At 49.0% G+C, this 12,043-nt stretch overlaps 1 protein-coding gene across 4 annotated transcripts in view; it reads left to right on the forward strand.

Moving 5' to 3' along the window:
* DPP3 (dipeptidyl peptidase 3) overlaps window positions 1-11,907 on the forward strand; it is a 31,220-nt gene extending 19,313 nt beyond the window's left edge. For all 4 annotated transcript variants that reach the window (XM_003909510.4, XM_031653706.1, XM_031653708.1 and 1 more), the window contains exons 17-18: window positions 6,596-6,758; window positions 11,328-11,907. In XM_003909510.4, the coding sequence (XP_003909559.4) occupies window positions 6,596-6,758; window positions 11,328-11,500 (336 nt within the window). In that variant the 3' untranslated portion in view covers window positions 11,501-11,907. The remainder of the gene's footprint in view (window positions 1-6,595; window positions 6,759-11,327) is intronic.
* Window positions 11,908-12,043: the final 136 nt, after the last annotated feature.

The raw sequence follows: 12,043 nt of genomic DNA on the forward strand, positions 1-12,043 counted from the left end.
CTAATTTTTGTATTTTTAGTAGAGACGGGGCTTCACCATGTTGGCCACGCTGGTCTTGAACTCCTGACCTCAGGTGATCCACCCACCTTGACTTCCCAAAGTGCTGGGATTACAGGTGTGAGGCAACGCGCCCAGCCAGGACATCTTTAAGAATGAAGGACATTTTTAGACAAACAAAAACAGTTTACCATTAATAAACCGTCAGTAACAACACTTCTACAGGATATAATTTAGGAAAAAGAAACAGCCCCAGAGAGAAGGTTGGATAAGCTGTAAGAAGTATGGCTGAGTGATGCTGAGAGTAAATATATAATATGAACTTTGTATACCAATAAAAATGATCAATTTGGCTGCGTGTGATGGCTCATGCCTGTAATCCCAGCACTTTGGTAGGCTAGATTCCTTGAGTCTAGGAGTTCAAGACCAGCCTAGGCAACATAGTGAGACCTCATCTCTACAAAAAATTTAAAAAATAGCCAAGTGTGGCCGGGCGCGGTGGCTCATGCCTGTAATCCCGGCACTTTGGGAGGCCAAGGCGGGCAGATCAACTGAGGTTGGGAGTTTGCAACCAGCCTGACCAACATGGAGAAACCCCGTCTCTACTAAAAATACAAAATTAGTCGGGTGTGGTGGTGCATACCTGTAATCCCAGCTACTCGGGAGGCTGAGGCAGGAGAATTGTTTGAACCCAGGAGGTGGAGGTTGTGGTGAACCAAGATCGGGCCACTGCACTCCAGCCTGGGCAACAAGAGAGAAACTCCGTCTCAAAAAAAAAAAAAAAAATTAAAAATAGCCAAGTATGGTGATGCACGCCTGTGGTCGTGGCCACACAGGAGGCTGAGATGGGAGGATTTCTTGAGCACGGGAGGTAGAGGCTGCAGTGAGCCCTGATTGCCACTGCACTCTAGCCTGGGCAACAGAGCTAGATTCTGTCTCTAAAAGAAAAAGAAAAGATAACATTGATCAAAAGTTACCATAAAGAAGGTGTCAAGTGTTACACTAGGATAGGATATTTACAACACATATGGTTAGTCCCCGCTTATCCACAGTTTTGCTTTCTACGGCTGCAATTAGCTGCAATAAAATACAACAAGATATTTTTAGGCTGGGTATGGTGGTTCACTCCTGTAATCCCAGTATTTTGGGAGGCCCAGACGGGCTGATCACCTGAGGTCAGCAATTCAAGACCAGCCTGGCCAACATGGCGAAACCCTGTCTCTATTAAAAATACAAAAATTAGCTGGGCATGGTGGCAGGCGCCTGTAATCCCAGCCACTCAGGAGGCTGAGGTATGAGAACCACTTGAATCTGGGAGTTGGAGGCTGCAGCAAGCCAAGATTGCGTCACTGCCCTCCTGCTTGGGTGACACAGTGACACACTGCCTCAAAAAGAAAAAAAAGATACTTGAGAGAGAGGCTGTATTCACCTAACTTTTATTGCATTATTTTGTTACATCTGTTCTATTTTATTAGTAGTTATTGTTAATCTCTTCCTGTGCGTAACTTATAAATTAAACTTTCTCATAGGTGTGTGTGTATGGTGAAAAAACAGTGTATATATAGGGCCCTGCACTACATGGTCTTGGAACATATCCGTGTATCTGTGGGGACTACTGTACTAACAAAGGGTTCATCTCTAAAATACATAAAGAACTTTTCAGCCGAGCACAGTCGCTCCTGCCTGTAATCCCAGCACTTTGGGAGGCCAAGGCAGATGGATCACTTGAGGTCAGGAGTTTGAGAACAGCCTGGACAACATGGTGAAACCCATCTCTACCAAAAATATAAAAAATTAGCCAGGCGTATTGGCAGGCGCTTGTAATCCCAGCTACTCAGGAGGCTAAGGCAGGAAAATCGCTCAAACCTGGAAGGTGGAGGTTGCAGCGAGCTGAGAGCATGGAGATCGAGACCATCCTGGCGAACACGGTGAAACCCCGTCTCTACTAAAAAATACAAAAAAACTAGCCAGGCGAGGTGGCGGGCGCCTGTAGTCCCAGCTACACGGGAGGCTGAGGCAGGAGAATGGCGTAAACCTGGGAGTCGGAGCTTGCAGTGAGCTGAGATCCGGCCACTGCACTCCAGCCCGGGCGACAGAGCAAGACTCCGTCTCAAAAAAAAAAAAAAAAAGAAAAAAAAAAAGTGAGGGAGAAAAGATAACCCAACAGAAAATAAGCAAAAATGAACAGAAGAGGAAAATGAATCGCCCTTGACCAACTAAGGGAAGATGCTCAACCTTGTTAGTAATTAGGTAAGCTCGACCTAAGCTACGTAAGTTACAACTGATACCCACCAGCATGGCAGAAATTGATAACTGCCAGCATCCACTTAGTAGACTGAGCAATGAGGACTGCCACCCACTGCTTTTGGAAGGCTGAATTACATATGAATTTCAAGAAACAGCAGCATCATCTCTTAAAGTTGTGCATTCCTGTCACCTACACAGAATCAGTTCTGGAAGAACTTGCATCTGTTCATCAGGAGACATACAGGGATGTTCACATCTGCATTATTAGCAAAAAGCACCAGCTGGGCGCAGTGGCTCACGCCTGTAATCCCAGCAATTTCGGAGGCCGAGGCGGGCAGATCACCTGAGGTCAGGAGTTTCAGACCAGCCTGGTTAACATGGTGAAACCCCATCTCTACTAAAAGTACAAAAAGGCCAGGCGCGGTGGCTCATGCCTGTAATCCCAACACTTTGGGAGGCTGAGGCGGGCAGATCACCTGAGGTTAGGAGTTCAAGACCAGCCTGGCCAACATGGTGAAACCCCTTCTCTACTAAAACTAAAAAATTAGCCGGGTGTGGTGGCATGTGCCTGTAGTCCCAGCTACTCGGGAGGCTGAGGCAGGAGAATCACTGGAACCCAGGAGGTGGAGGTTGCAGTGAGCCGAGATCGTGCCACTGCACTCCAGCCTGGTGACAGCGAGATTCCATCTCAAAAAAAAAAAAAAAAAGTACAATATCAAGGATAGTGGTTTCCTTAGATGGGGGCAGCCACAGAGTGCAGTCAAGCAGAAGCAGTAGAACTAACTCTGAGGTGAGGTGGGGGTTGTATGAGTCTCTGTTTTTCTTTTTGGTGTTTTTTTTTGTTTTTGTTTGTTTGTTTGTTTGTTTTTGAGATGGAGTCTCGCTCTGTTGCCCAGGCTGGAATGCAGTGGCAAGTTCTTGGCTTATTGCAGCCTCTGTCTCCCGGGTTCAAGCGATTCTCCTCCCGAGTAGCTGGAATTACAGGCATGTGCCACCACACCCAGCTAATTTTGTTTGTTTGTTTGTTTTTGAGACAGAGTCTCGCTCTGTCACCCAGGCTGGAGTGCAGTGGCTGCGATCTCGGCTCACTGCAAGCTCCGCCTCCCAGGCCATTCTCCTGCCTCAGCCTCCCGAGTAGCTGGGACTACAGGTGCCCACCACCGTGCCTAGCTTATTTTTTGTATTTTTAGTAGAGACGGGGTTTCACCGTGGTCTCGATCTCCTGACCTCGTGATCCGCCCACCTTGGCCTCCCATAGTGCTGGGATTACAGGCATGAGCCACCGCGCCCAGCCTTTTTTTTTTTGAGACGAAGTCTCACTCTGTTGCCCAGGCTGGAGTGCAGTGGCACGATCTCGGCTCACTACAGCCTCCGCCCTCCAGGTTCATGCCATTCTCCTGCCTCAACCTCCCGAGTAGCTGGGACTACAGGTGCCCGCCACCACGCCTGGCTAATTTTTTGTATTTTTAGTAGAGACAGCTAAAAGACACTGTGTTAGCCAGGGTGGTCTCCATCTCCTGCCCTTGTGATCCACCCGCCTCAGCCTCCCAAAGTGCTGGGATTACAGGCGTGAGCCATCGTGCCTGGCCAAACTTTTTGTATTTTTAATAGAGACGGGGTTTCACATTGTTAGCCAGGATGGTCTTGATCTACTGATCTCATGATCCGCCCACCTCGTTCTCCCAAAGTGTTGGGATTACAGGCATGAGCTACTGCGCCTGGCCCCAGTGTCTGTTTTAATGTTATTTACAGTATACATACTATATCTTGTATGTGTAAGAAATGTTTTATTTTATTTTATTTTTATTTTTTATTTTTTTTATTTTTGAGACGGAGTCTCGCTCTGTCGCCAAGGCTGGAGTGCAGTGGCCGGATCTCGGCTCACTGCAAGCTCTACCTCCCGGGTTCCCGCCATTCTTCTGCCTCAGCCTCCCGAGTAGCTGGGACTACAGGCGCCCGCCACCTCGCCAGGCTAGTTTTTTGTGTTTTTTAGTAGAGACGGGGTTTCACCGTGTTAGCCAGGATGGTCTTGATCTTCTGATCTTGTGATCCGCCCATCTCGGCCTCCCAAAGTGCTGGGATTACAGGCTTGAGCCACCGCGCCCGGCCTATTTTATTTTTATTTTATTTATTTATTTATTTTTGAGATAGAGTCTCACTTTGTCACCCAGGCTCGAGTGCAATGGTGCAATCTTGGCTCACCGCAACCTTCACCTCCTGGATTCAAGCAATTCTCCCGCCTCAGCTTCCTGAATAGCTGGGACTGCAGGCACCGCCATCATACCCGGCTAGTTTTTGTATTTTTGTAGAGACAGGGTTTCCCCATGTTGGCCAAGCTGGTCTTGAACTCCTGACCTCAGGTGATCTGCCCGTCTCGGCCTCCCAAAGTGCTGGGATTACAGGTGTGAGCCACCGCACCCAACCAGAATGTTTTATTTTATAAAGGGTAATGGTCATACCTGCCTTGTTTACATCTCAGATGAGATAATCAAATGAGAAACATTAGCTTTAATTTTGTGGGCATTTACTCTGTGCTAATCACTGATCTGTGTTTCTCACTCATTCAGCGCATTAACTGTGAGAGAGCAGAACTATTCCTGTTTAGAGATATTCCTGTTTAGGTGTTAGAGATAGAGTGGTTTAGTAACTTGTCCGAGGTTACACTGCCTGTAAGTGACCGGGCCCAGCATTTTGCAGGATGTCTTAGTCCGTTTTGTGCTGTTGTAACACACCAAAATACCAGAGGCTGGGTGATTTATAAAGAACAGAAATTGGCCAGGTGTGGTGGCTCACGCCTGTAATCCCAGCACTTTGGGAGGCCAGGGCAGGGCAGATCACGAGGTCAAGAGATGGAGACCAGCCTGGCTAACACAGTGAAACCCCATCTCTACTAAAAACACAAAAAATTAGCCGGACGTGGTGGCATGTGTCTGTAGTCCCAGCTACTCGGGAGGCTGAGATAGGAGAATTGCTTGAACCCGGGAAGCAGATGTTGCAGTGAGCCAAGATTGCTCCATTGCACTCCAGCCTGGGTGACAGAGCGAGACTCTGTCTCAAAAAAAAAAAAAAGAAGTGTCTGGGTGTGGTGGCTCACGTCTGTAATCCCAGCACTTTGGGAGGCTGAGGCGGGCGGATCACGAGGTCAGGAGGTCAAGACCATCCAGGCTAACACGGTGAAACCCCGTCTCTACTAAAAATACAAAACGTTAGCTGGGTGTGGTGGCGGGTGCCTTTAGTCCCAGCTACCAGGAGGCTGAGGCAGGAGAATACCGTGGACCCGGGAGGCGGAGTTTGAAGTGAGCCAAGATTGCACCACTGCACTCCAGTCTGGGCAACAGAGCGAGACTCTGTCTCAAAAAAAAGAACAGGACCGGGCGCGGTGGCTCAAGCCTGTAATCCCAGCACTTTGGGAGGCCGAGACAGGCGGATCACGAGGTCAGGAGATCGAGACCATCCTGGCTAACACGGTGAAACCCCGTCTCTACTAAAAAATACAAAAAACTAGCCGGGCGAGGTGGTGGGCGCCTGTAGTCCCAGCTACTCGGGAGGCGGAGCTTGCAGTGAGCTGAGATCCGGCCACTGCACTCCAGCCTGGGCGACAGAGGGAGACTCTGTCTCAAAAAAAAAACAAAAAAAAAAAACAGAAATTTATCTCTGACAGTTCTGGAGGGCACCAGCTGGTTCATTGTCTGGTGAAGGCTGCTCTCCCCTTCCATCCAAGATGATACCTTGTTGACGAATTATTTGGAGGAGAGGACTGGAAGGAATGCTGTGGCCTCACATGAGAGAAGGCAAAAGGGCAACAGGGCCAAACAGGCATGAAGGCTGTTTTCCTTTTTCTTTCTTTCTTTTCCTTTTTTTAGAGATGAGACAAGGTCTCACTATGTTAACCAGGCTGGTCTCAAACTCCTGAGCTCAAGTAATCCTCTCACCTCGGCCTCCCCAAGTGCCCAGGATTGCAGGCATGAGCCACCATGGCTGGCCTTTTATTTATTTATTTACTTTTTCCATAGAGATAGGGTCTTGCCACATTGTCCAGGCTGGTCTCAAACTCCTGGGCTCAAGTGATCCCCTGCCTCCTCCTCCCAAGGTACTAAGATTACAGATGTGAGCCACCACACCCAGCTTGAAGTCTCTTTTATAAGGGCCTTAATCCCATTTGTGAGGAAGGAGCCTTAATGGTTAAGTTGAAACTTAACCATAAGTTTCAATAGCGGAATTTTGGAGGGGACACATTCAAACCATAGCACAGACTGTCCAGGGCTGACCACAATCAGCTGTGGCCTGTGGCAGAGCCCTGTGGACACCGGGTAAGTGCCCATCCTAGACATTTACTTCATCCTTCCCACAGGTGCTGAAGTCCACAGGGGATGTGGCCGCAGGGCGGGCCCTGTACGAGGGGTATGCGGCAGTCACTGATGCGCCCCCGGAGTGCTTCCTCACCCTCAGGGACACGGTGCTGCTGCGTAAGGAATCTCGAAAGCTCATCGTTCAGCCCAACACTCGCCTTGAAGGTAATGGACTCTTGAGCTCCCTTAATGAGCACCACACAGGGCCCTCTGGGAAGCAATAAGAACCCATCCCAGGGCTCAGGGAGAGCAGCCTGGGATGGCCCTTCCCTTTCTGCCAGGGTCCTTCCCATGCCAAACCTCAGGCCCTAATCTTGGTATCGGTCACCACCCACCACCCCCCCGACACACACACAGTCATGCGAGTTGTAAGACAGTGACAGAAGATTTGAAGAATACCACCAGAGCAGGGGATAGCAGAACATGCAGACTTAGGGGGAAGCCAGGTATTTGTACCAAAGAATTAGACCTGTTGGGTACCCAGGCTGGGGGTCAGGTCAGGAGGGAGCTGGGACCCAGCAAGCCTAGTGAAACCCAGGGGACAGTGTGACTTGGTCGCATCTGGGATGGTGATCAACAGCTGCATCATCCCTCTTCCTTCTCAAGCGACAATTCCGGAGCCTCGCCCTGGCCACAAGGTGCTTATATCTTTTGAATTCAAACCCCCTGGGGACCCAGCCCCTGACTGCCTTCACTTTCCTCTCACCCCTTGATTCATCTTTCCTGCTGCTTGTCACTTGAGACACCTAAGATGATGTGGTGTTACGGAGTGGTTAGAGCACCAGCTTCAGAACCACCCTCTGACCTTGGCCTAGTCATTTGACCTTTCTAGACTTTGGTGTCTTCGTTCACAAAGCCAGTGCGGACCGCTTGCTGATATTATAGTGAACCTGAATTCCTTCTTAGAGTTTCTAAGTGCTTTCTGGGGATTAACCTTTTAAATCCGTACAGTAGCCCAATAAGGTAGGTATTTTTGTTATCCCCATTTTACAGGTAAGGAAACTGAGGCACAGAGAGTAATTTGAGTAATTTGCACAAGGCTTATGCCTTTTTAGTGGAGAAGCCAAGAGTCAAATTAAGAGTGGTTGAGTCAGGCATGGTGGCCCCTGCCTGTAGTCCCAGCTACTTGAAAGGGTGAGGTGGGAGGATCGCTTGAACCTAGGAGTTCAAGACTGCAGAGCAAGACCTCAGCTCTTCAAAAAAAAAAAAAAAAAAAAAAGCATTGTCCTGGGCAGTTCTGAGGGTTAAATAGAATAATATTTGTAAAAAGTCATTACCTATTATTGGTGAGGAAAAAGCATTTATTTATTTGTTTTTTGGGTGGGTTTTTTTTTTTTTTGAGATGGAGTCTCACTCTGTCTCCCAGGCTGGAGTGTAGTGGCGCAATCTCAGTTCACTGCAGCCTCCGCCTCTGAGTTCAAGTGATTCTCCTGCCTCAGCCTTCCGAGTAGCTGGGATAACAGGTGCCTGCCACCACACCCAGCTAATTTTTTTTTTTTTTTTTTTTTGAGACGGAGTCTCGCTCTGTCGCCTAGGCTGGAGTGCAGTGGCACGATCTCCGCTCACTGCAACCTCTGCCTCCCGGGTTCATGCCATTCTCCTGGCTCAGCCTCCCGAGTAGCTGGGACTACAGGCACCCGCCACCGTGCCCACCTAATTTTTTGTGTTTTTAGTAGAGACGGGGTTTCACCGTGTTAGCCAGGATGGTCTCAATCTCCTGACCTCGTGATCCGCTCACCTCGGCCTCCCAAAGTGCTGGGATTACAGGCGTGAGCCACCGCACCTGGCTGCTAATTTTTTTTTTTTTAGTAGAGACGGGGTTTTACAATGTTGGCTAGGCTGATCTTGAACTCCTGACCTCAAGTGATCCTCCCACCTTGGCCTCACAAAGTGCTGGGATTATAGGCGTGAGCCACCGTACCCGGCCTTATTTTTTTATTTTTAATTTTGTTTATTTATTTATTTTTTGAGACAGGGTCTCACTCTGTCACCCAGGCTGCAGTACAGTGGTGTGACCTTGGCTCACTGCATCCTCTGCTTCCGGGGCTCAAGTAATTCTGTAGCCTCAGCCTCCCGAGCATCTGGCACTACACACCCGGCTAAGTTTTGTATTTTTTGTAGAGACGGGATTTCTCCATGTTGGCCTGGCTGGTCTTGAACTCCTGAGCTCAAAGTGATCCACCCTCCTCGGCCTCCCAAAGTGCTGGGATTACAGGTGTGAGCCACCATGCCCAGTGGAAAAAGCTTTTATTTTATTTCTTTCTGAGATGGAGTTTTCCTCTTGTTGCCCAGGCTGGAGTGCAATGGCGCAATCTTGGCTCATTGCAACCTCTGCCTCCCGGGTTCAAGCGATTCTCCTGCCTCAGCCTCCTGAGTAGCTGGGATTACAGGCATGTGCCGCCATGCCTGGCTAATTTTTGTATTTTTAGTAGAGACAGGGTTTTGCCATGTTGGCCAGGCTGGTCTCGAACTCCTGACCTCAGGTGATCCGCCCTCCTCGGCCTCCCAAAGTGCTGGGATTACAGGCGTGAGCCACCGTGCCCGGCTGGAAAAAGTATTTATGAAGACGCTCATTCTAGATGCTTTTCCATGCCCTCCAGAGGCTTCCTGGGATTTGGCCCCAACCCTTGCCAGCCTCACCACCTCTTCTCTGGCTTACTGTACTCCGGGCTCCCGACCCTTCTGTTTCTTCTACCCACTGAGCTCGCTCCACTCCTACAGCCTTTAAATAGGCTGTTCTTGCTGCTTGGCATGATCTTCCTCCAGATCTTTGCCTGTCTGGTTCTTTTTGTCCTTCAGCTCCTTGTAAAATGGCACCTTGTGAGAGAGGTTGTCTCTGACCCCTCAACCTAAAGTAACTGCTTCAGTCCCTCTCTATTCTGCCACCCAGCTTTATTTTCTTCATGTGCCCATCACGCTTGCCCATTTTTTTGGTGGTCACATCTCATGATGGGAGGAGCAGCATACACCAGTGCCTCACGCACAGCCTGGCACATTGGAGTTGCTCAGTGGCTGTCAAATGAGTGCATTAACAAATCATGCCAGCCACATGGACAGTACCATCAATTGCTTTGATATGTCCAGCCCTGTACGAGCCATGGGGGAGCCATTGGGGACCCGGAGGTGATGACAGCTCATTGGGGATGATAAGATATGGAGATAAATAATCATACAAGGGAAGTGTTAATGAGCAGCCAAAAGATATAAACAGAACTCTGAACACTTAGAGGAGGGAAGATCGCATCCATCTTTAAGAGGATCTGGGAACGTTCTGGGGAGGAAGTGGTGGTTCCCACTAGATCTGAAGAACAGGTTGGATTTTCAACAGCTGTGATGGTGATGTACTGTAAAAACTTTTTTTTTTTTTTGAGGTGGAGTCTCACTCTGTCCCACAGGCAGTAGTGAGATCTCGGCTCACTGCAACCTCCACCTCCCGAATCAAACAATTCTCCGGCCTCAGCCTCCTGAAAAGCTGGGATTACAGGTGCCCACCAACATGCCTGGCTAATTTTGTATTTTTAGTAGAGATGGGGTTTCACCATGTTGGCCAGGCTGATCTCAAACTCCTGACCTCAAGTGATCCACCTGCCTCAGCCTCCCAAAGTGCTGGTACAGGCGTGAGCCACCACACCCAGCCAGGTCACTGTAAAAGTTTTCTATGGATTAACTCCTAACAACCCAGAGAGAAATGGTTATTATCCTCATTTTTCAGCTGGAAAATGAGGCACAGAGGGGCTGTGTATTTGCCTGCGGTCACACAGCTTTTGGGTGGCACAGCCAGAACTTGAACTCCAGAGCCTGTGCTCTTTGCTGCTGTACAGCTTGCGATGTCATGGAACATGACAAGTTGCAGAGAGAGGCTAGAGCAGTTGAAATGTGTTTGAGGGCAGTACTTCCCAGGAGTATTCAGGGGACCCTCAGAACAGCCCATTTAACAAATTGGTAAACAGGCTCGGAGATAATGATGCCATGGTGGCTAGCATTTGTTGAGCACCCCTTTGATGTGTGACTATATCATCACCACAGCTCCTTTACAGATGAGGAGACTGAAGCTTAGGAGGTTGGGAAACTTGTCCCAGGTCCCACAGTAGACAGATGAAGTTGTTGCTGGACTGTGAGCTTCAGGACACCAAGGACTGTATCTGTTTCACCTAGTGTGGCACCTGGTGTAAATCTTTTATTATTTATTTATTTATTTATTGAGGTGGAATCTCACTCTGTCGCCCAGGCTGGAGTATAGTGGCATGAGCTCCATTCACTGCAACCTCTGCCACCCAGGTTCTCCAGCCTCAGCCTCCCGAGTAGCTGGGACTACAGGCACGTGCCACCACGCCCAGCTAATTTTTTTGTATGTTTAGTATAGACAGTGTTTCACCATGTTGGCCAGGCTTGTCTCAAACTCCTGACCTCAGGTGATCCTCCCGCCTCGGCCTCCCAAGGTGCTGGGATTACAGGCATGAGCTACCGTGCCCAGCCTAAATCTTTATTTGACTGACTGAATGAATGAAAGCAGCAATGCATTTAATACTCCCCCTGTAGTATTTCCTTCTTCACAGGGTTAGTGTAAAGAGTAAATTAAGTAATTAACCTAAAACGTAGAGCACAGGTTCTTTTTGGCAGAGCTCAGTAAGAAACAGCTGCTGCTGTGATTGTGATTATTAAGACTATTATGATGATTCAGTTTCCCTATTCAAACCTTTCCCTGCTGCTGTTTTATCTCCATCTCCTCCCCAGACTCAGACGTGCAGCTTCTGGAATACGAGGCCTCGGCTGCTGGCCTCATCCGATCCTTCTCCGAGCGTTTCCCAGAGGATGGACCCGAGTTGGAGGAGATCCTCACACAACTGGCCACAGCTGATGCCCGATTCTGGAAGGGCCCCAGTGAGGCCCCATCTGGCCAGGCTTGAGGAAGATGTGTGGCCTCTCCCCTAACTCCAAGAAACCAAGGCTGCAAGTGGCCCTCCATTCGTGTGTGTTTTAGGGGCTAGGGGAGGGGGAGGGGCAGGATCTTGGACCTTGGTACTACCTCAGCTGAGGGTGGTGACACTAACCCCTTCCATTTGTCAGCACTTTCCAGCTTGCCAAGTGCTTCCCCTCTGTGATCTCATTTCATCTGCACTGCCATACCTGGAGTGAGCAAGACAGGGCTCACCATCCTGTCTACCAGATGAGGAAATGGCAGTTCTGAGAAGTCACTGGTCTAGATTCCACAGGTGGCACGTGACAGCTAGGGTTCAAAATGTTCTCACCTAATCCAGTGCTCCTCACATATTAATTTTATAACCAGACAAATAAATATTAGAGACAACCACCATATTTGTGTGGCTCCTCCTTGCCTTTGTCTGTCTTCTCATTTGCTCCCAGCAGAGTGATGGGCTCAAGGCCTGGGGAGGGAGCAAGGAGGGCCATTTTTAGCCTCCCTTCCACAACAGGATGTTGACATTATCTCT

Source organism: Papio anubis, chromosome 12, assembly GCF_008728515.1.
Source record: "Papio anubis isolate 15944 chromosome 12, Panubis1.0, whole genome shotgun sequence".
Classification (NCBI taxonomy): domain Eukaryota; kingdom Metazoa; phylum Chordata; class Mammalia; order Primates; family Cercopithecidae; genus Papio; species Papio anubis.